At 38.0% G+C, this 21,111-nt stretch overlaps 1 protein-coding gene across 1 annotated transcript in view; it reads right to left on the bottom strand.

The window, feature by feature from the left end:
• Positions 1-431: 431 nt before the first annotated feature.
• Positions 432-21,111, bottom strand: part of JMY (junction mediating and regulatory protein, p53 cofactor) — an 86,743-nt gene continuing 66,063 nt past the window's right edge. The window contains exons 8-11 of the mRNA XM_050795648.1: positions 15,080-15,175; positions 12,770-13,367; positions 11,307-11,617; positions 432-5,992 (exon numbers count right to left, since the gene is read on the bottom strand). Coding sequence (XP_050651605.1) covers positions 11,310-11,617; positions 12,770-13,367; positions 15,080-15,175 — 1,002 coding nt within the window. The 3' untranslated portion in view covers positions 432-5,992; positions 11,307-11,309. The remainder of the gene's footprint in view (positions 5,993-11,306; positions 11,618-12,769; positions 13,368-15,079; positions 15,176-21,111) is intronic.

Genomic DNA, 21,111 nt, shown 5'->3' on the forward strand with positions numbered 1-21,111 from the left:
GATTGAGGACCCTGACTTAAATGACTTGAATGTGTGCTTCTTGTGTGTTATGGGGGGTGTATCAAGTCAACATCAGGTAAGGCTATCTGCTGGGCTCTAGTTAATCTACTTCCATGTTTCAGTGTAAAGCCTAATCCCTGCCTCTCCCCACCCCCATTTAAAAATTTTCCAATTTGGAAGTTAGCACTTCCAAACTTTTTGAATATTTACAAACAATGAGAAAGTTCATCAATAGCACAAAGAAGGTTGCCATCAAATAACGTCATAACAAACAGCACTCAGGAAGCGGCAGAAATACAGGCATGGATAGTCTCTGGATCCTGTTCTCCATGTTATAACTTGTCATAACAGATATATAACTTGCTATGGTCCTTCTATTTCAAATGAAGTGAAAATATGTACCACTGAAATTTTAAACAAACAAAATCAGGTTTAATTCAAATAAATATCCTTTATTAAAGAAAAAGAGGAATATTGTTAAAAGCACCAAAACTGTAGGTTGTTACATTGCATGTACAAGAGAAAGGTGATTGCAATACTTGGTGTACAAGTACTTAACTCTGAAGTCATGAGTGTAAAAAACATGAAATACAAAGCAATACAATTACAATGCAGAAAAGTTGCGCTAAAGAGCAAAAGGCAATGGTCAAAACAATTACTGGAGATTTCATGGTATTGCTAAAAATGCTTGGTTTTTTCCTTTGTACTTTTAATACTTTAGAATGTTAATTGAACATACTTAAGTATTGTAAATTTGCAAGAGTTGGCATTTACAATACACTGTGCACACTGTCCATTTAATGTAATGGTATTAAAGCCATCCTTACAAGCCAAGCACAATGTGCTAGTGTTTTGCTTCTACCTTTTATTATATTGCACAAAGCCAGTAAATGTTGAATCAGTTTTCCATTAAAATTTTCATTTACCCAGAACCGATAAAAATCATGGCAGTCTCCTTAGCCCTAATGGGCAATTAATTATTCATGCAAAATAATGTGCAGCCTTCCATTTTTCATTAACTACATAGTATGGTTTCATACTTGGAAAGACATACAATACAATGAGAAATTCAATGAGACAATGGAGATTCTGTCAAAGCTAAAAAAGTCAGAAGTCATTGTATGGGTTGCATCATTTACCCATCTTGGTTCACAAATGAAGGAAAAATGCCACCTAGTGATTATGCAGACTTCTTAAAACCAATATAATTGGGAAAGGCTGGAATAACTTGTTACACCCTTTGATAGCTACCCATAGAACATGCAAGTAAAAAAAAAAATCCCCAAATTTCCCTTGTTAAAACTGAACTCTATAACCAACATCCATACCGTGTGTTTTCATCTAAACATCACTTTTCAAGGTCTTTCCTACCCACCAACTCCCTCAAATTTAGCCACTCTTAGTGTACCTAATTAAAAACAACAAAAAACACTAGCAAAAAACAAAACTTTCCCCTAACCCGCAAAACAAATGACTGCTTTGAGATTCAGTGTGAAATAACATTCATCAATTATTTAACAAGTCAACCTCAGAGGTATTTTCTGTACATGCCCCTTACAGTGGCATAATGTCTCTGCAGAAGGGGAGAGACAGTATAAATTTGGAATTCAATCAATTAAATCCTACAATTGCCAAGTTGTACATTTACTGTGGGCAAAACATAGAAAACTTTACAATAAACACATCTTGAGAATAACCCAATGAGGAAACTTTTCATACATTCACACACACAAACACACACTCACCGAATCCAGACTCCCTCCCGCCTTTACAAACCCTTTGCTTACATAACACGGTTTAGGCAGCAATATAAACTCACTTTGTAGGAAAACTTTTAAATTACACTATATCGGATAAAAAATACCATTGCTTCATTTTACAAAGTAATTAAGCAGTGACCCTTCTTAATGTGCTTTAACTAAAGAGCATTTTGCAGCAAAGTTCAGAAATTACTCAATTGTTCAGTAGGACTAATAGATGCAACATGCTCTAACAGTAAGGTGCTTCCACTTTCTCACCCCTCTTCCATCTGAAATAAATCTTGCTGGTCACTCCTCTAAGCATAGCTCTTTTTCTATGCTAAACAGTTAAGTGGGAAATAGAATCTGTTTAAAATGCACACTTAATTTTTTGTTATCATTTACATTTAGTGCAATAATTAGGTAAAACTTCAGGTTTCTGCTTTCATTATCAAATGGCTGCATTTTAACAATGTGTCTGCAATAGTTTTGAAATGTCTTATAGCTGTTCATTTTTTACAAGTAACCTGGTAAAGTGTATGAAATTTCAACTCCCTGATAGAGGCCTTAAGGACCCAATAAACTTTTTACACATTGGTATCTGATGTTAAGTTTGTAATACTTCAATAATAAAGCTGAAAAAAGAAAACCCAAAAAACCTTGTATTTAGTGAACAAAAAGCTTTGCCTAGACTAAAAGCATTGACTTAAATTTATACAAACACACTCATGTGACTGTAACTTAAAAATGGTGTCTCAGGGAATGTGTAAAATTAAACTGTATTAATTGTATACTGATCGCATCCCAAACAGAGAATGCTGCCCATTAGTTTTTGTTTCACTGATTTAAGAATTTTAATTCTTAGTGTCTACAATGGCCCAAGTATGCTTTGCAACTTGACACACATTCTGTGACAAAGTAGCCATGCCATGTGTTACCAAATATTACTACATAGTTCAACTTTGTAGAAACAATTGTTTTTCCTCATTACATAAAGTAAAAGTGCCGAAAATTATGTTCTGGTTTCGTGTTATGAGAAAAGCTCTATATTTCTATTCCCACTATTACAGCTGTGTCTAGGAGTCTCCTTTTAAAAAATGCATTACAGAAATATTTCAGTTCCACAATGAAGAATTAAGGAATGATTGTTTTTATGCTGCTCACAAACTCAATAAGCCTATACAATACAAGCAAAACCATTATTCATCTTTTAAAAGATCCTTTTTAGCCAGGCATTCCTCACACTGCTGTAATCTACACAAGAATTTGCAATCATTAAGAATACCTTTCCTACACATGCGACATTGGTTATAATTTTCGGTGCATTAGGAGCCATTTGAAATTGACAGTCAAGTGGGCAGTAACAATCTCAAAACATCCCAAACTCATTTACTTGTTTTCCCTATTTTAAATGCATTGCAGTTGAGACCAGATTGGCAAATTAACTTCTAAATTGATTCAGCATAAGCAAACAGCTGTTTGTGGACACAGAAATCATATATTAACAGAAATATGTCAAATATTTTGAAGCACATAAAAAGTATGGACGAGTTTGGAACTGGAAATGTGAGCATCTAAAGTACCATCATAACTAAATATACACATACGTAGTATTAAGGCCGAAGATCCTCATTTTATTAGAGGCAAGGAAAAAGGGCATTTAACCAGGTTTACATAATTTTTGTTAGGTTCTGAAGCTACTTTAACAGGTGGGTTCCACTGGTAACGTCATCTTGATGGACAAGTAGACCCTAGTTATTTGAAATTTTATTATCATTTGTGAGTAACTCCAAAGGTTTCTGACCTACAATCATTTGAAATTGTGTAGAAGCAGGAATCTGCACCTTAAGGCAAGGAAATGGGTGTGTTGGAAAGTTATTTACAATAGAATGGGCATACCTGGCTGCCAACAATACTCTGCTTTAACCTCCTTCTCTTCCAAGTGTGAGGTGACTCTCATGGAGCACTGTAACAGGATGGGTTGAGAGAGTTGTAGATGTATCCATGAGGCTGAGTGGACTTCTGTACACCCTCCACCCTCCAGTCTTTGCCAGAGACTTACTATTACAGCACACCCTGGAAGACAGACCACAGGACACATGTATAAATGAGCCTATTTTATAATAGAATCCCAAAACTAAAAGGGTAGCAAATTCCCTCTCAAGATATGAATGTTCCAAGGTTTTTGGTTAAATTAACACTACATGTGTCTGTATTTTTCTGAATTTGAATAAATGGAAAAAAGTAATGAACAAGCACCCAGAGAACTGGATATATGAAATGTTGACACATGGGTACGTAAAAATTGGATAGCATAAAATTGATACATGATTTTGTAAAGGTTTGCAAATTTGCTTTAACTTTTTCAAATATATTAATATAACCAATCACTCTTTGGGTTAAGAAATATGCTTTAATATTTTACCAAAGGCAAATAGGACACTATCACCACTCCCATGCTGTTGAAGTTTCCATATTACATCTGTATTTCTAATCTTTCCAGACAAGATGTGGGAATAGTGTGGGAACTAAAACCAATGTATTACGAAGATGCTGCAGAGAAGCTCCTAGTCTCATCAATAAATGTATTACTAACATTTAAACAAAAGATTTTGTCAGGCTGGGCACAGAGGCTCACGCCTGTAATCCTAGCACTTTAGGAGGCCGAGGCCGGCAGCTTGCTTGATTTCAGGAGTTCAAGACCAGCGTGGGCAACATGGCAAAACCCTGTCTCTACAAAAAATACAAAAATTAGCTGGGTCATGGTGGCATGTGCCTGTTTTGTTTTGAAATAATAAAAAATTTTGTCTTACATAACCTGTTGCCAGAAAATTTTCTCCCTAATTATTTTCAAGAAAACACTTTAAAATAACAAAGGTGTGAGCATTTCTTTTTTCTCCAGGAATACCAATTCATATACAATCTGGGCTTTTGCTCCAGTACTGCCTTCTGGGTTTAGGCCAGAGAATTGTCTTAAAAGAAATAAAGTTCTTTTTGGTATTTTATTTCTTAACTCCCTCCACAGAAAGGCCAAGATCTGCTTATACACAATTGTATGTACAGGGTACTGCACACTGAGTCCAACGATCTACATGTATTCAAGCCCACGACAATCCTGCTGACACTCCGGAACATATCAATGTGTCCTTCAGGACTCCATCGCAGCCAAAATCAGCACCTAAAGCTGTGTATAAATGTAAAATTTTAGTGACAATAACAAAGGCATTCTCCCAAAATTCCATTCAACGCATGTGAAGATGGTGAAATGCCAGCCATGGAGACTTGTCTGCTTGTCTACTTTCTATCTTTGTAGAGCACATGCTTTTCACTGTGCAGCATAAAAATAAAAACTTAAAATGGTGGTTTGTAGAAAGAGTTAAGATCTGTATCCCTATTACTGAACCTTGATTTTTGATTCTCAATAGGAAAGTCATGTCAGTCATAGCAATCAAGCAATAGTTCACACAAAATAAAAATAATTTGAAATATTATCAAAGTATTGCCTTGCATAAGCAAGGATGCACATAAAATTCAAACTATTATAAATTCAGAAATATGAAGAGTGATTTAAAAGCATGGAAACTTCAAAACCTTACAAAGTATAAGACTCCTAAAAATATGCCATGTTAAATGTATCATGTTGTGAACATATTAATAGATGTATCTCCATGCAGCTTTTCAGATGTTGCTGAACATCTTTATGAAAAATCCTTTGGAAATGAGTAATGTGGATATTTCAGGTGTATTTCCATCTGCTTTTAATTCCTGACTTACAGCTATCATGATAAACTTTTTCAGAGTGTCACAGTATTTAACATAAGCTGATATGGAAGAAGCTATTTTTTCAGATGACTTTTCAGTGCACCGAAAGATGGTTCTCAAAGCAGTCCCAATACAGCTCACGGTAGATCTTGGTCAACCCAGTGTTCTTCCAGCAAGCCCTAGCTTAACTGGCCATTACATGGATGTAAAATAGGTGGATGGAAGGAGAATGTGCTTAAAAAACAGAAATCTCCAGACGGCCTTTTCTTCATTGCAGTCAGGAACATTGCACATGTAAAATTCATGTTAACCATCATCTATTGGAATGACTGGAAAGTGATAACCTGCCAATTGTGCTTCCTTTCTTCACACCACTGAACCAATGCACTTTGGACCTAATGTTATCCAACTGAGGAACCAAGTGCTTAAACTGTTATTTTCCAAAAGAATCAGAACCAATCTTGAATGATATTTTTCTTCTGTTATGTCACCTGTTTACAAACAAAATAATACAGACCATTAAAAAAAGATGACCCTTTAAAGATACAGTGTATTTACGTTCCCTCAAAAAGTGTACAAAAGACATTTTTTACAAAAGGCCATGACTGTATTCTTAAAGCAGCAAAAATGAAAACAAAATAATCTAAATACAGATTTTGATCACGTTTAAAAGACTCTTAGATTTTCATTTTTATTTTTTACTCTAACACTGTATCAAAACTATATACTAAAAAGGTAAATTCAGTCTAAACTATTTGCCTCATAAACTGCTAGTAGAGTAAGAATAATTAAATGGTGTCTTCAAAATGCAGTAGAAACTGTTTTTGTTAGACTGACATTAGAGGACAGGATTAATACCAGTCTTTAAATGGATACTTCATCTGGGCATTTTATTGAAAACTGTTGTGCTTAAGATCTATGGGGCTTACTCACAATACAGGAGCATTTATATAAAAGACATACTCATCAGATAAAAGCTGACAGGAACATGAATAAAGTACCAACTTAATACAGCTCTGCTTTTCTAATACTGTAGCTACATATGGCTAATGAGCACTTGATATGTGTCTAGTGTGACTGATTTAGTTTGATTTAAATCCAGTTTGATTTAAAAATCTAAAACAGTAAATACTATTTTTCCATTAAATACAATTTTACTGTTTTGGTAGGACATTTCTCGTTAAGAATCAAATACTTAGCATTCAAATTGAGATGTGCTACTAGTATATACAAAAAATACACTGAATTTTGAAGACTTAATATGGAAAAAAAAGAAATAGAAAGCCATGTCCTAGGTTTTTAATGTTGATTGTGTGTTGAAGGATATTACTTTGGCTACATTGTGTCAAATAAAATATTACAAACATCAGTTTCACATGTTCCTTTTCATTTTTGATGTGACTAGTGGACATTTTAAAATTACATGTCTCGGCTGGGTGCGGTGGCTCAAGCCTGTAATCCAGCACTTTGGGAGGCTGAGACGGGCGGATCATGAGGTCAGGAGATCGAGACCATCCTGGCTAACACGGTGAAACCCCATCTCTACTAAAAAAATACAAAAAACTAGCCAGGCGTGGTGGCGGGCACCTATAGTCCCAGCTACTCGGGAGGCTGAGGCAGGAGAATGGCGTAAACCCGGGAAGTGGAGCTTGCAGTGAGCTGAGATCCGGCCACTACACTCCAGCCTGGGCGACAGAGCGAGACTCCGTCTCAAAAAAAAAAAAAAAAAAAAAAAAAAAAAAAAAAATTACATGTCTCAAACTATATTTCTTTTGAACTGCACTGCTATAGTTACTTTAGAAGACTCCTACAGGGGGGCCCAGCACAGTGGCTCACGCCTGTAATCCCAGCACTTTGGGAAGTTGAGGAGGGTGGATCAGTTGAGGTCAGGAGTTCGAAACCAGTCTGGCCAACATGGTGAAACCCGTCTCTACTAAAACTTCAAAAAAATTAGCTGGGCATGGTGGTGCGCCTGTAATCCCAGCTTGAACCTGGGAGATGGAGATTGCTTGCAGTGAGCCGATATGGCGCCACTGCACTCCAACCTGGCTGACACAGTGAGACTCCATCTCGGAAAAAAAAAAAAAGAAGACCCTCACAGGAAACAAACTAGAAGCTTATTTATTTATTGAGTCAGGTTTCCTCCTGCCTCATCCTCCCAAGTAGCTGGGACTACAGGTGTGAGCCACCATGCCCAGCTACTTTTTGTATTTTTGGTGGAGATGTGTTTTGTCATGTTGCCAGGCTAGTCTTGAACTCCTGGGCTCAAGTCATCCACCCACCCCCAGCCTCCCAAAGTGCTGCAGAATTACAGGCCTGCAACTTAAAAGTTCACACCCAGCCTGAAACTTATTTTAAATCTCTATGTAATTACACACATTTTAAGAAATTTCCTTGAACACGACTATGGGTATCTCTGGAAAGAGAAGAGTTTCAGAGGGGAATGAACAGGGCAAAACAAGGGACCTTCATCACCTACTTTATGAATATTCAAGAAATTACCTCTTAAAACAAAAGTATATAAGTACATTAATGACAAAATTACAATCAAGAAATCTGACCAGGCACAGAAGCCTGTTAATCCCAGCACTTAGGGAGGCAGAAGCAGGCAGATCACCTGAGATCAGGAGTTTGAGACCAGCCTGGCCAACATGGTGAAACCCCGTCTCTACAAAAATATAAAAATTATCTGGGAGTGGTAACACGCGCCTATAATCCCAGCTACTCAGGAGGCTGAGGCAGGAGAATTGCTTGAATCGTGAGGTGGAGATTGCAGTGAGTCGAGATCACACCATTGCACTCCAGCTTGGGCAACAAGAGTAAAATTCCGTCTCGAAGAAAGAAAAAAAGAAAAAAAAAAAAGAAATCTAACAAATTAATGGGAAATACAAATTGCGGAAAAGCCTTTTTAGCCATTTATAGATAAAAAGTTCACAGCCTTTCAGTCTCCACGATCACAAAGTAGTGATACGCAGCTACTTCATCACTGCCTAATCAGTTCATACTAGTCTATGGTTTGCTTCTGGGGAAGCACACATTTAGTAAAGGGTGACTTTGCAGATTTCCAAGCTCATATATTTTCCAAGTGTTTCACTGTTTCTCTCTCAACATTGTACCACATATTCCAACCATCAACAGTCTCCCACATACCCGAAAAAAGTTTTAAGCAATTTTCAAAGTGGTATACACCATGCACCATGTTCTTAACATCTGATACTAAGGCTAAATTAGTAGCCAGAAGCTATGAGTAACATCCCAGTCACTTGAGTATACAAAATGCTGATGCAATGTCTAGGGTTAGGCAGGATATGGTGGGATGGGAGGAGACAGACAAGGATAGGCTGACTTGAGCAGCTGCTGGTGTGCTGTGAATGGGCCACTGTGGACCATCTGTAATGAAACAGCTAAACACACATTTATGTGAAGGTCCAGCTGTGGAATTAGTGCAAAGATGGCAGTTTTAGGCACAAGCTTAAGCAGCTTCCTGAGAAGCTACAGCAGAAGAAGACAACACATGGTAGCAAGAACTGTAAAGTGGGAGACAACCTACAAATATCCACTATGGAAAAGATCCCCAGTTAGACACACCTGAGAGTCTAGACATTCACACACTGATATGTGTGTGTGTCTGTCTGTCTGTCTGTCTGTCCATCCATCCATCCATCCATCCATCCATCCATCCATCCATCCCTTTATAAAGCATAGTGGACATACGTACAAGCAAAAATAACTCGAAGTTACTTTGGGATCCAAAAACAGTAAGTCATACAAAGTGAGTGTTACATGTAACTATATACATAATAGGAAAAAAGGCAGGATAATGCTACTACTGAATGTTGGCTGAATCATGGTAAATGTAATATTACCCTTTTTAAGTGATTGATTGATGCAGATGCTGATGGGGAGGGGTACAGTGGAGAGGTACCAGAGGCATGAACCCAAACCCAAAGGAACAGGTGAAACTGCTTTCAGTAATATTTTACCTAATATAACTAATAGAATCTTTCAATATGTAATCAATTGTTTAAAAACTGACATACATTACATTTTTGTATTATGTCTTCAAAATCTAGATGTGTACTTGCATATACATTAGATCTACTCAGAATTCTTTTTTTTGGGGCCAGGCATGGTGGCTCACACCTGTAATCCCAACACTTTGGGAGGCTGAGGTGGGCAGATCATTTGAAGTCAGGAGTTTGAGACCAGCCTGGCTAAGATGGTGAAACCCTATCTCTACTAAAAATACAAAAAAAGAGCCCAGCATCATGGCAGGCGCCTGTAATCCCAGCTGCTCGGGAGGCTGAGGCACAAGATTCACTTGAACCCAGGAGGCGGAGCTTGCAGTGAGCCGAGATTGTGTCACTGCACTCTAGCCTGGGTGAGAGGGGGAGACCCTGTCAAAAAAAGATTTTTTTTTTCTTTGTTGTTCTACTCAGGATTCTTAAGGACAGAATGTCCATTTTTAATAAGTTCCCCAAGTTAATTCTTATGATCAAACATGTTTTAAGAATTATTATGCTAATTGGGGCAACCATAGGGAGACCCTGTCTCTACAAAAAAATAAAAAAATTAGCCCAGCACAGTGGCATGTGTCTGGAGTCCCAGCTACTTGGGATGCTGGAGCCCAGAAGGTTGAGGCTGCAGTGAGCCATGAACGTGCCACTGCACTCCAACCTGAGCAACAGAGAAAGACTGTGTCTCTAAAATAAAAAAAGAAATTCAACAAAAAGAATTCACAGGGCTAACACATAAATTAATTATTCCTTTACTTATTCCCTTCTAGGACTCAAGTCTTCCCACTTTGGTGAATGTTTGAAGCCCAGAGAAACATATTCCATCAAGAAAGAATAATACTTAATAGAACATGTTTGTATACTCTATAAATTTTATACAAATTATACAAATTTTATACAAATTTTATTTAAATAATCAGACAATGCAACAATTTTTTCCAGATTGATCTTAGAAAACTCCTTTGAGGTCAGCTAACATGACATCAAAATTGAGTATGCATAACAGTTTGTTACTGAAATACTTTGTCAGAAAAGCCTTTTCTTTTAAAAAAAAAAGATTGACTTCTTTTTACAGACGGGTTATCGCTATATTGCCCAGGCTGGATTTGAATGCCTGGGCTCAAGAGATCCTCATGCCTCAACCTCTGAGTAAATGGGACTACAGAAGCGAACCATTGAACCTGGAAAGCCTGTTCTTTTTTTTTCCAGACTAGTCTCACTTCTGTTGCCCAGGTTAGTGGCATGATCTCAGCTCACTGCAACCAACCTCCGCCTCCCGGGTTCAAGGGATTCTCTTGCCTCAGACTCCCAAGTAGCTGGGATTGAAGATTCCTGACACCACACCTGGCTAATTTTTGTATTTTTAGTAGAGAAGAGGTTTCACCATGTTGGCCAGGCTAGTCTTGAACTCCTGACCTCAAGTGATCTGCCTGCTTCGGCCTCCCAAAGTGCTAGGATTATAGGCGTGAGCCATCGTGCCAGGCCCTTTTCTGGTTTTTTTTCTAGGGCAAGAATGAGACTGTCACTTTACTTGTAATTACAGCTGTATGGCAGAAATTTTTAATGAGGAGGACATTTTAAAAAATAGTATTTGCATAGCAATAATCATAACATTTCTAGAAACTACAGAATTAAGTAAAACCTGAAGTTCACAAATTTGTGATCCATGCTAAAACTGGGCTATAAAACAAACGATATGCCTCAGGCTCAATAAAAAATACCCCAAACCTCATCATCCGATTTAAAACCTGTATTACTGAATGCTACTAAAGACAATAGGGTCATTTACTTGTTAGTTCTCCCAGTCTGTGCAAGGCAAAGCCTCCTCTTCGTCCTCTGACTCTGGTGATGCTTCTTTAATTCTTCTAAGAGCTTCATGGATGCTCCGTGTTAGAGGGTCTGTATCGGGTAGAAGTGTGAAGGATTCTCTCAAAACATCCTTCTGTACCTTCTTCAATTTTACCCCTTTCCTTATTTGTGCCAAGATATTATTACTATCATCTTCATCAGGAAAAGGAGGCAGAGTTCGCTGTTCAACCTTTTTCAGATGAAAACTACCACGCTTCAAGGAGGCTAGCACCTCATCCATTGGTGAGCTCACTTTGGAAAATGAAACAGAAGAGTATTACAGTTAGGATTGCACTTAATTAGAATGAAACTGTATAACCTCTACTATTTGCAACTGTGAAAGCACAGGACGCTGAAACACCATCTAAAAAAGGGATCGTGAAATGTGTGCAGAAGGTGACCAGAACACAAGGGATCCTAATTATCCTTCTTTTTAGAAAATCCCAAGACCCAATCCATGGTGGGTACTATTGGTATTCCTATCATTTCCTACATGAGAGAAGTGACCACACTGGGAACTGGGAGGTGGTCTTAGTAGTATTATGGGTGCGATTCCCAAAGGATTTCCATATTGCAGTTGCTCCACCCAAATTCAGAGTGATTGGGTTACATGTTTTACTTTTAAAAATTACATTTTTGTTCATTACGGAGACTGTGCTTTTTTCATTTAGTTGTTTTACATGTGAAATCCTACTCAGATTATATCAAGAAATGTTTTATAGAATGGTCCTTCAGATTAAAATGTAATAGACAAGTAATATGTAACATTTATATAATGTTCTCCCTGTGCAAAATGCAAATTCCTTAAAGGCAAAAGGCAAGGGTTATTCTCTGCTCTTTTTAGAAATAATTTTATTTGTGCTGGAATATCTCATAACAAAAAAAAAAAAGAAGAAAAAAATAGTAACCTTATTGAGGTACATCTGTCACGTTGTAAGTTGAACAGATTACTCCCTATTCTTCTTTGCTTCTTTATACAAATACACACAAGTCCTCAACATATGTTACATGATCCTGCCAATGTCTTCCCTGTGGTGACAGTCCTGACCAGAGAGCTTACCCTTTCTGATGAGTAATTTTTTAAAAATCTCAGGTTTAAAATCAAATTTTTTCCCCCTAACACAAAAGGAGCCATCCATTATACATTACCAAACATGTATGTATCACTTTAGAAGATGTTTTTAAAACATGCCTAACAGCTCAAGAAGGCATACATTTCTGTGTACTTTATGCATTTGTAGATGTGAGTTACTAAGAATTGTCCTCTAGTGTGACTTTGAAAACCTGTTTACTATCAAATAATGTTAAAAAATAAAATGTTTTAAGTTTTGCAACGTCAAAAAATAGTTTTTTACTATGCCTGATGTCATACAACAGATGGACCATGAAAATATCTTGCCGTACCTCTCCTCCTCTGCAAACCTTCAGCAGTCTTTCTGAGCTTCTTCCGTGCACTGACCAGCTGGCTGCTGTCAAAGAGGTGTGCTGAGGGGGCACTGGCTGACTTTGGAATCCTCTTCTCATTCCCCTCCTTTCTACGCAGATCTTTCTCCAGTGTCTCTGGGCTAGTGTCTTTAGCAACAGGCAGAGGTGGTGGTGGGGGGGGGGGAGGGGGAGGAGGTGGGGGAGGTGGTGGTGTTGGAGGAAGAGGGGGTGGGAGTGGATTTATGGTAACAGAACATGGTTCGAGGTTGTTATTCAAAAGTGGAAGAGATACAGGGGGAGGCAGTTCAGAGGTAACACCACTGAGAGGTAATGAAGTGGCTTCAAGTTGTGTTAATGAAGTATCTTCAAGTTGTACAAGGCTCTGGGGTTCTGTTGTCTGTGATGGCCCACGCTTAACTCTTCCTTCTCCCACCTCTTCAGTTTTCTCTTCTACCTGTAACACACTTGGTAGAGAGTCACACTGATCCTCTCGGAGAACAGGACTTGCTGCACCTTTTCTTCTTGCATGAGCTAGTCGTAATCTGGTTGATTTAAGTATGACTTGCCCAGGATACCTCTAAAATATCAGAAGTTATTGGAACTGGTTAAATGTTATTGAAACAATTTATGAGCACATGCCTATTTATCTTATCCTTCAAATAAAAGATGTTACGTGGCCAGACATGGTGGCTCACGCCTGTAATCCCAGCACTTTGGGAGGCCAAGGCGGGTGGATCTGACCAGCCTGGCCAACATGGCGAAACCCCGTCTCTACTATAAATACAAAAATTAGCTGGGTGTGGTGGCAGGCACCTGTAGTCCCAGCTATTTGGGAGGCCGAGACAGGAGAATTCCTTGAACCTGGGAGGCGGAAGTTTCAGTGAGCTGAGATTGTGCCACTGCACTCCAGTCTGAGTGACAGAGCAAGATTCCATCTCAAAAACGTTATGTTGCCTTATTGGTTATTTCACTCTTAAAGTTATACAGAAAATCCGAAAGTACCTAATAACTTACAAAAAATTATGAATTTATTATTTGCCTATCAAATCCATGATTAATTCAAATATTCAAAATTATCATGATTAAAAAAAGATTTTTAGTGAATAAAACTACTAAATGTATAAAACAAATAGCATGTAAAATGCAAAACATAAATTATGTCAAATGCATAAATGCTACTGGTATGCAAAAAGAAACTAGTTTCCTATGTTTTCAAATGCACACACATGAGAAAATTAAAAGATTATTTAACAGGTTACTTGGCATTTTTAAAAAGCTCCAACAACTATATATCCATTTTATGACAGAATGAAGAAGAGAGAATTACATTTTTTGAAGTACTTACTGGTAGAACTCTTATACATCTTTTACCATGGTAAAACCTTTTTTTTTTTTTTTTTTTTTGAGACAGGGTCTCACTCTATTGCCCAGACTGGAGTGCAGTGGTGCGATCACAGCTCACTGCAGCCATGACCTCCCTGGCTCAGGTAATCCTCCCACTTCAGCCACCCAAATGGCCAGAACCGCAGGCATGTTCCACCATGCCAGGCTAATTTGTATAGAGACAGGGTTTCGCCATGTTGCCCAGGCTGGTCTTGAACTCCCCGGCTCAAACAATCTACCTGCCTCAGCCTCCTAAAGTGCTGGGATTACAGGCGTGGGCCACATTTACTTAATAACAAGGCTTATCCCCTGCCTCACCTCCTTTTTTTCCACTGTAACACTTGTTCAAAAGCCTACTTCACTTATAAAGTGATCCTTCAGCATGCACAACTGAAGTAAGGCTCCAGAGTACTTTTAAAATGAGGCTTCAGCAGAGTTCTAAGGAGATGTGTGGATACTGTGGTATCAGTGTGTGGTCATGGGTTACTCTGGCTAGAGAACTGCTGAAGCATTTCTCAAATATGCTACTCCCCCCACCTCTAATTCTGCCAATGGCACAGGTTGATGTATGTGTAATAAATAACAAGTTGATGCTTGAGCTGGATAGTCAGTTGTGATTTAACTAATTTTTTAAACTCAAGAGGCATCTAGGTTTCCCAGAGGCCTTGATCATTCCTCTTATACTACTAAAGCTGTGGGTCAAAGATCACAAGAATACTAATTCGGAAAACCACCAGAAGAAATGGAGCCATGCCATCAAAACAACTTTAAAAAGGACTTCCATGGTTATAATAGTTTATAAATAAGGGAAAACCAAGTTTTTCCCACAAAGAAATCCTACAGGTGTATATGTAGCTCTGTTTTAAAAACAATGAAAAACAATAAATGGACCATTACTTTTAATACCTGTTTAAATGTTCGAAGTCTATCCAGTGTTCTCTGTCTCTCTTGGCTAACCCAGGCACTTTTTCTTTCTTCTTCATCATGTAATTTTTCTCTCTTCTGGTAAAAAATTAATAATAATTCCATTATGCTGTGTCTCAATTTTTATCATTAATAGGAAAAAAGATGAGAAGTTATCCTAATATGGGCCCAAGGGGATGATTCATTGAACAAAATTTTTATAACATGAAACATGAAATATTTTTAATATACAATTTTAGTGTAAAATACTTCTAGCTACTATATTATGCTAACTTCAATGTAGATGACTTTAAAAATAAAATCAGCAACCGGCCAGACACGGTGGCTCACACCTATAATCATAGCACTTTGGGAGGCCAAGGCAGGTGGATCACCTCAGGTCAGGGGTTCGAGACCAGCCAGGTCAACATGGTAAAACCCCGTCTCTACCCAAAATACAAAAATTAGCTGGTCGTGGCAATGCACGCCTGTAATCCCAGCTACTTGGGAGGCTGAGGCAGGAGAATCGCTTGAACCTGGGAGGCGGAGGTTGCAGTTAGCTGAGATCATGCCACTGTACTCCAGCCTAGGCAACAGAGTGAGACTTCGTCTCAAAAAGACAAACAAATGAACAAAAGCAATCAAATCAACAACCCCTTGGGTCAGTAATTTGGATAGTGTACATTATTCTAAACAATATAACCAGTAGTTAGAAAAATATACTTCAAGCATTATCCATGAATCCTCTGGTTTACTATCACACCTTATTTCTGGCAGTTATCTAAACAAACTTAATCTTCCCTATAGAGTTGAATCATCTAAAAGCTATGTAATAAAATCTCATTTGGTAAAATTAATGTTAGTTAAATAAATGAAAAGGCTTTCTATATAGGTAAATGGGTTATTTTCTTGCTTTGTTTTAAAAAACGAGATACCTCCCAGAAGACCAGACCAGATAATTTCACATGGAAATTAACTACCCTCTCTTCCATTGTTCTGTCCTTTTCAAATCCAACCCCCCATTCTATTCTTCTATCATTCCTCTCCTCTTTTCCATCAGCTTTCCCTAAACAATAAAATTTCAAATGAGAATTACAGTTGCATTTGCATTGGATGACTGTATCATAAACTCCAAGAAGAAAGTATGAGTGGGGAGATAAGAGTGACAGGGAGAAAAAAGGAAACTGGAAAATAAAGCCAAGTGTGGAGGCTCATGCCTGTAATCCCAGCACTTTGGGAGGCTGAGGCAGGAGGACTGCTTGAGGCCAGGAGTTGAAGACCAACCTGAGCAACAGAGTGAGACCCTATCTCTATCAAAAAAAAAAAAAAAAAAAGGTGGTAGGCTAATTATTCTGAATAAAATGCAATCTAGTAATATACTACTAATTTACACAAAAGGACACAAAGGTACACCACACATGAACACAATTCAAAGGGGGCTCTTAGAGCCTGAAATAAGTGAGCATGTGCCCAAAAAGAGGCATAAGCCTCCCTGTATGTTGCGCATGCTTATAGCTGAGACAAGCATATGCCACCATGCCCAGCTATTTCAAAAATTTTTTATAGAGATAGGGTCAGCCTGGTCTTGAACTCCTGGGTTCAAGCAATCCTCCTGCCTTGGCCTCCCAAAAGCTAGGATTACAGGCATGAGCCACCATGTATGTTTTCTTGAAATGAAAGCCTGGAGTTTTGAGTGTGCTTATAAAAAACAAGAGTTCATTCTTTAATGGGGAAAACAGAATTCTCTTACCCAATTTGTCTCTGGGCTAATAACAATTTAAAATAGTAGTAATAATAAGTAAATCCTCACATTTTATTTCAGAGACCTTACTATCAAATATTAAAATAAACTTCCTTAGTCTTGCATATTTAATTCACAAGGATGTCCAGGGGAAACTGTTGCAATAATAAGGTCAACATCTAAGAATCTATATTTTAAACAATCCACCACGTAAGAGGTTCTGACACTGGTGGTTTAAAACTAGCATTGAAGGCCGGGCGCGGTGGCTCAAGCCTGTAATCCCAGCACTTTGGGAGGCCGAGACGGGCGAATCACGAGGTCAGGAGATCGAGACCATCCTGGTTAACACGGTGAAACCTCGTCTCTACTAAAAAATACAAAAAACTAGCCGGGCGAGGTGGCGGGCGCCTGTAGTCCCAGCTACTTGGGAGACTGAGACAGGAGAATGGCGTAAACCTGGGAGGCGGAGCTTGCAGTGAGCTGAGATCCGGCCACTGTACTCCAACCTGGGCGGCAGAGCGAGACTCCGTCTCAAAAAAAAAAAAAAAAAAAAAAAAACTAGCATTGAAAAACAATGATCTATTTTGATCTAAGCTAACTTTCCTTGTGCTTTATCTGTATGTGTTAAAGATGACTAGTAATATTTAATGGATTCATTCTCTGACAATTATATATTTCAACCAAGGTATTAGGCAAAATTCTAAGGCAGATGACATTTATCTTTGGGATTCCCTTAAGAATCAATTTCTTGGCCAGGCATAGTGGCTCACACCTATAATCCCAGCACTTTTTGAGGGCAAGGTGGGCAGATAACTCAAGGGCAGGAGTTTGAGACCAGCCTGGCTAATACGGTGAAACCCCGTCTACCAAAAATACAAAAATTAGCCAGGTGTAGTGGCACGCGCCTGTAATCCCAGCTACACAGAAGGATGAGGTGAGGCAGGAGAATGGCTCGAACCCGCGAGGCAGAGGTTGCAGTGAGCAGAGATGGAGCCACTGCACTTCAGCCTGGGCAGAGTGAGACTCCATCTCAAAAAAAATAAAATAAAATAAAAATTAAAAAAAAAAAAAAAAAAAGGAAAAGAAAAATAATCGATTTACTAATTTTTACTCCTGTTGCCCCAAAATAATAGATCTGGGAAAAAGATCTGATACTCATTCATTCTAAAAAGTTAATTAGTTATTCCCCTCCACCAAAATCTTATGTTTTATAAAAAGAAACATATTGGAAGTGTGGAACCTTCATAACTAAACTGATAATGCAAGTACAAATGGTTATAGCAGGGAGCAACTTACTCACCTCAGTGTCATGCTGGTCCCCTGACTAATCTTACAAAGCAGTTTCTGACCCACAGAAATATTAATGAAAAATAAAAGTACAATAATTAATTTGCTATTTCTAGATTCTAGGAGAAAGGTAATCTTACAGTTTATGGGTAGTTTGGCTAATTTTATGTGGCTAAAATGAAGAGTAAGGGGCAGCATTAGCTAAGAATGTGCCTTAAGCAGTAATGGAGACAAATTTAAGCCTTTTGGCCTTTAGTATGATGCTAAAGAAAGAAAATTTTTAGAATATCCAAATATAGTGATATGGTCATGTTGGCATTTCCGATGTTTAAGTACAAATCACTGGTGTTAAATAATTTAAGACACATCTGAAAAGATGACCATCAGGATAATATATTGTGTGGGATAGGGCGCAGCAATATGGGAGTAGGAGAAGGTTTCTAATGTAATTTTATATACAGTGAACTAATATTCTCAGCAAACTAGGAATAGAGGGAGAACTTCCTCTACTTGATAAAGAGCATCCATCCCAAAACCTACAAGTAACATCACACTTACCGGTGAGAAACTACAGCTTTCTTGCTAAGATCAGGAACAAGACAAAGATATCTCCCTTACCACTCCTTTTCAACATTATACTGAAGTACTAGCTAATGCAATAAGACAGAGAAATAAAAGCTATACAGATTGGGAAGGAAGAAATAAAACTGTCTTTGCGGACAGATGTAGAAAATCTGAAAGAAAACTGACAAATCTGGATTATAAGAAAAAGCTTGATTAACAAAAGTCAATTGTTTTGTAATATACCAGCAATGAACAATTGGAATTTTCAATTAAAAACATAATACTATTTATATTACCACCTCCCCGACAAAGAAGAGGAAGAAAGACTTAGGTCTATCTTAGGTATAAATCTTACAAAAGGTGTACGAGATCTTTATGAGGAAAATTATAAAACTCTGATGAAAGAATCAAAGAATTAAATAGATGAAAAATATTGTTTGTTTGTGGATAGGAATATTCAATACTAAGATGTTAGGTATAGGAGAAGGAGGTAGAGGTTAAAATAAAAATAATAATTAAAAAGCAAAAAAACCAAAAGAGGAAAAGTATTTTAAAATGAAAAAAATGAAAAACATATTAGGTCATCCCTACTTGACTTATAAATTCAACACTGTCCCAATCAAAATCCCAGCTATTTTTTTGTGGCTACTGACAAGCTGATCCTAAAGCTCACATGGAGAGGCAAAAGATCTAGATGAACGAAACAAAATAGGACACCCAAAAATAGACTGAAGAGACAGAATCATTTGATCTTTGATAAAGGAACAAAGACAATTCAATGGAAAAAGGATCGTCTTTTAAACAGATGGTGCTGGAACAACAGGAAGTCCACATGCCAAAAAAAAATCTAGACACAAACCTTATACCCTTCACAAAAATTACCTCAAAATGGATCACAGACTTAGATATAAAACACAAAACTATAAAACTTCTAGAAGATAACATAGGAGCAAATCTAGCTGATTTGGGGACTGGCAATAACTTTTTAGATGCAACACCGAAGGTATGAACCATGATAGAAAGTGCTGGTAAATTGGATTTTGTTAAAAGTAAAACACTTCTGTTCTGCAACAGACACTGTCGAAAGAATGAGAAAATAAGCCACAGATCATAAGAAAATATTTGCAAAACAAAGGGACACATCTGATAAAGGAGTATAAGCCAAAATAATGAAGAACTCCTAAAATTTAACAATAAGAAAATAAAAATCCAATTTAAAAAATGAGCAAAAAGGCTGGGCACGGTGGGTCATGCCTGTAATCCCAGCACTTCTGGAGGCCAAGGAGGGCAGATCACTTGAGGTCAGGAGTTCAAGACCAGCCTGGCCAACATGGTGAAACCCCGTCTCTACTAAAAACAAAAATTAGCTGGGCGTGGTGATGCCCATCTGTAGTCCTAGCTACACAGGAGGCTGAGACAGGAGAATTGCTTGAACACAGGAGACGGAAGTTGCAGTAAGCCGAGATCGTGCCACTGCACTCCAGCCTCGGCAGCAGAATGAGACTCCAAAAAAAAAAAAGAGCAAAAGATCTGAACAGACACCTTACTAGAGATATATACAGGGGCAAGTAAGCATTTGAACAGATGCACTCTTTCTCTCTCTATATATGTATCTATATGTCTATATATCTGCATTAGAGATTTGCAAATTAAAACAACAGTAAGAGCCAGGCACAGCAGTCCATGCCAGTAGTCCCAGGAGGTTAAAGCAGGAGGACTGCTTGAGCCCAGGAGTTTGAGGCTAACCTGGGCAACCTATCAAGACTCCATCTGTTAAACACACACACACCCACACACACCAAAATATACCACTATACACCTGTCAGAATGGCTAAAATTCAAAAATGTGACAACAGTAAAATGCTAGAGAGGATGTGGAAAAACCTGAACTCTCATTCATTGCTGGTGGGAGTTCAAAATGGAACAGCCACTATGGATGACAGTTTTGCAGTTTCTCACAAAACTAAATACACTCTTACCATACTCTCCAGCATTCATGCTCCTTGTTATTTACCCAAATTGGCTGAAATTTACGTGCACAAAAAGTCCTCCATGGATGTTTATAGCAGCTTTATTAATTGCTGCCAAAGCTTAGAAGCAACCAAGATGTCCTTCAACAGGCTCAAGGATAAACAAAATGTGGGACATCCACACAGTGGAACATTATTTGGTGCTAAAATGATCTATCAAGCCATGACATGGAGCAACCTTAAATGCACATTACTACGTTAAAGAGGCCAACTGAATAGGTTACATGCTGTATCATTCCAACTATACATTGGTAAAGGTAAAATATGAAGACTATAAAAAGATCAGTGTTTGCCAGGGGCTTGGGGAGAGAGAGGGATGAGTAGTGGAAAAAAGGGATTTTTGGAGCAGTGAAATTATTCCATACAATACTATAATAGCAGATCCATGTCATTATACATTGTCAAAACCAACA

The sequence above is a fragment of the Macaca thibetana genome, chromosome 6, assembly GCF_024542745.1.
Source record: "Macaca thibetana thibetana isolate TM-01 chromosome 6, ASM2454274v1, whole genome shotgun sequence".
NCBI classification, from domain to species: Eukaryota; Metazoa; Chordata; class Mammalia; order Primates; family Cercopithecidae; genus Macaca; species Macaca thibetana.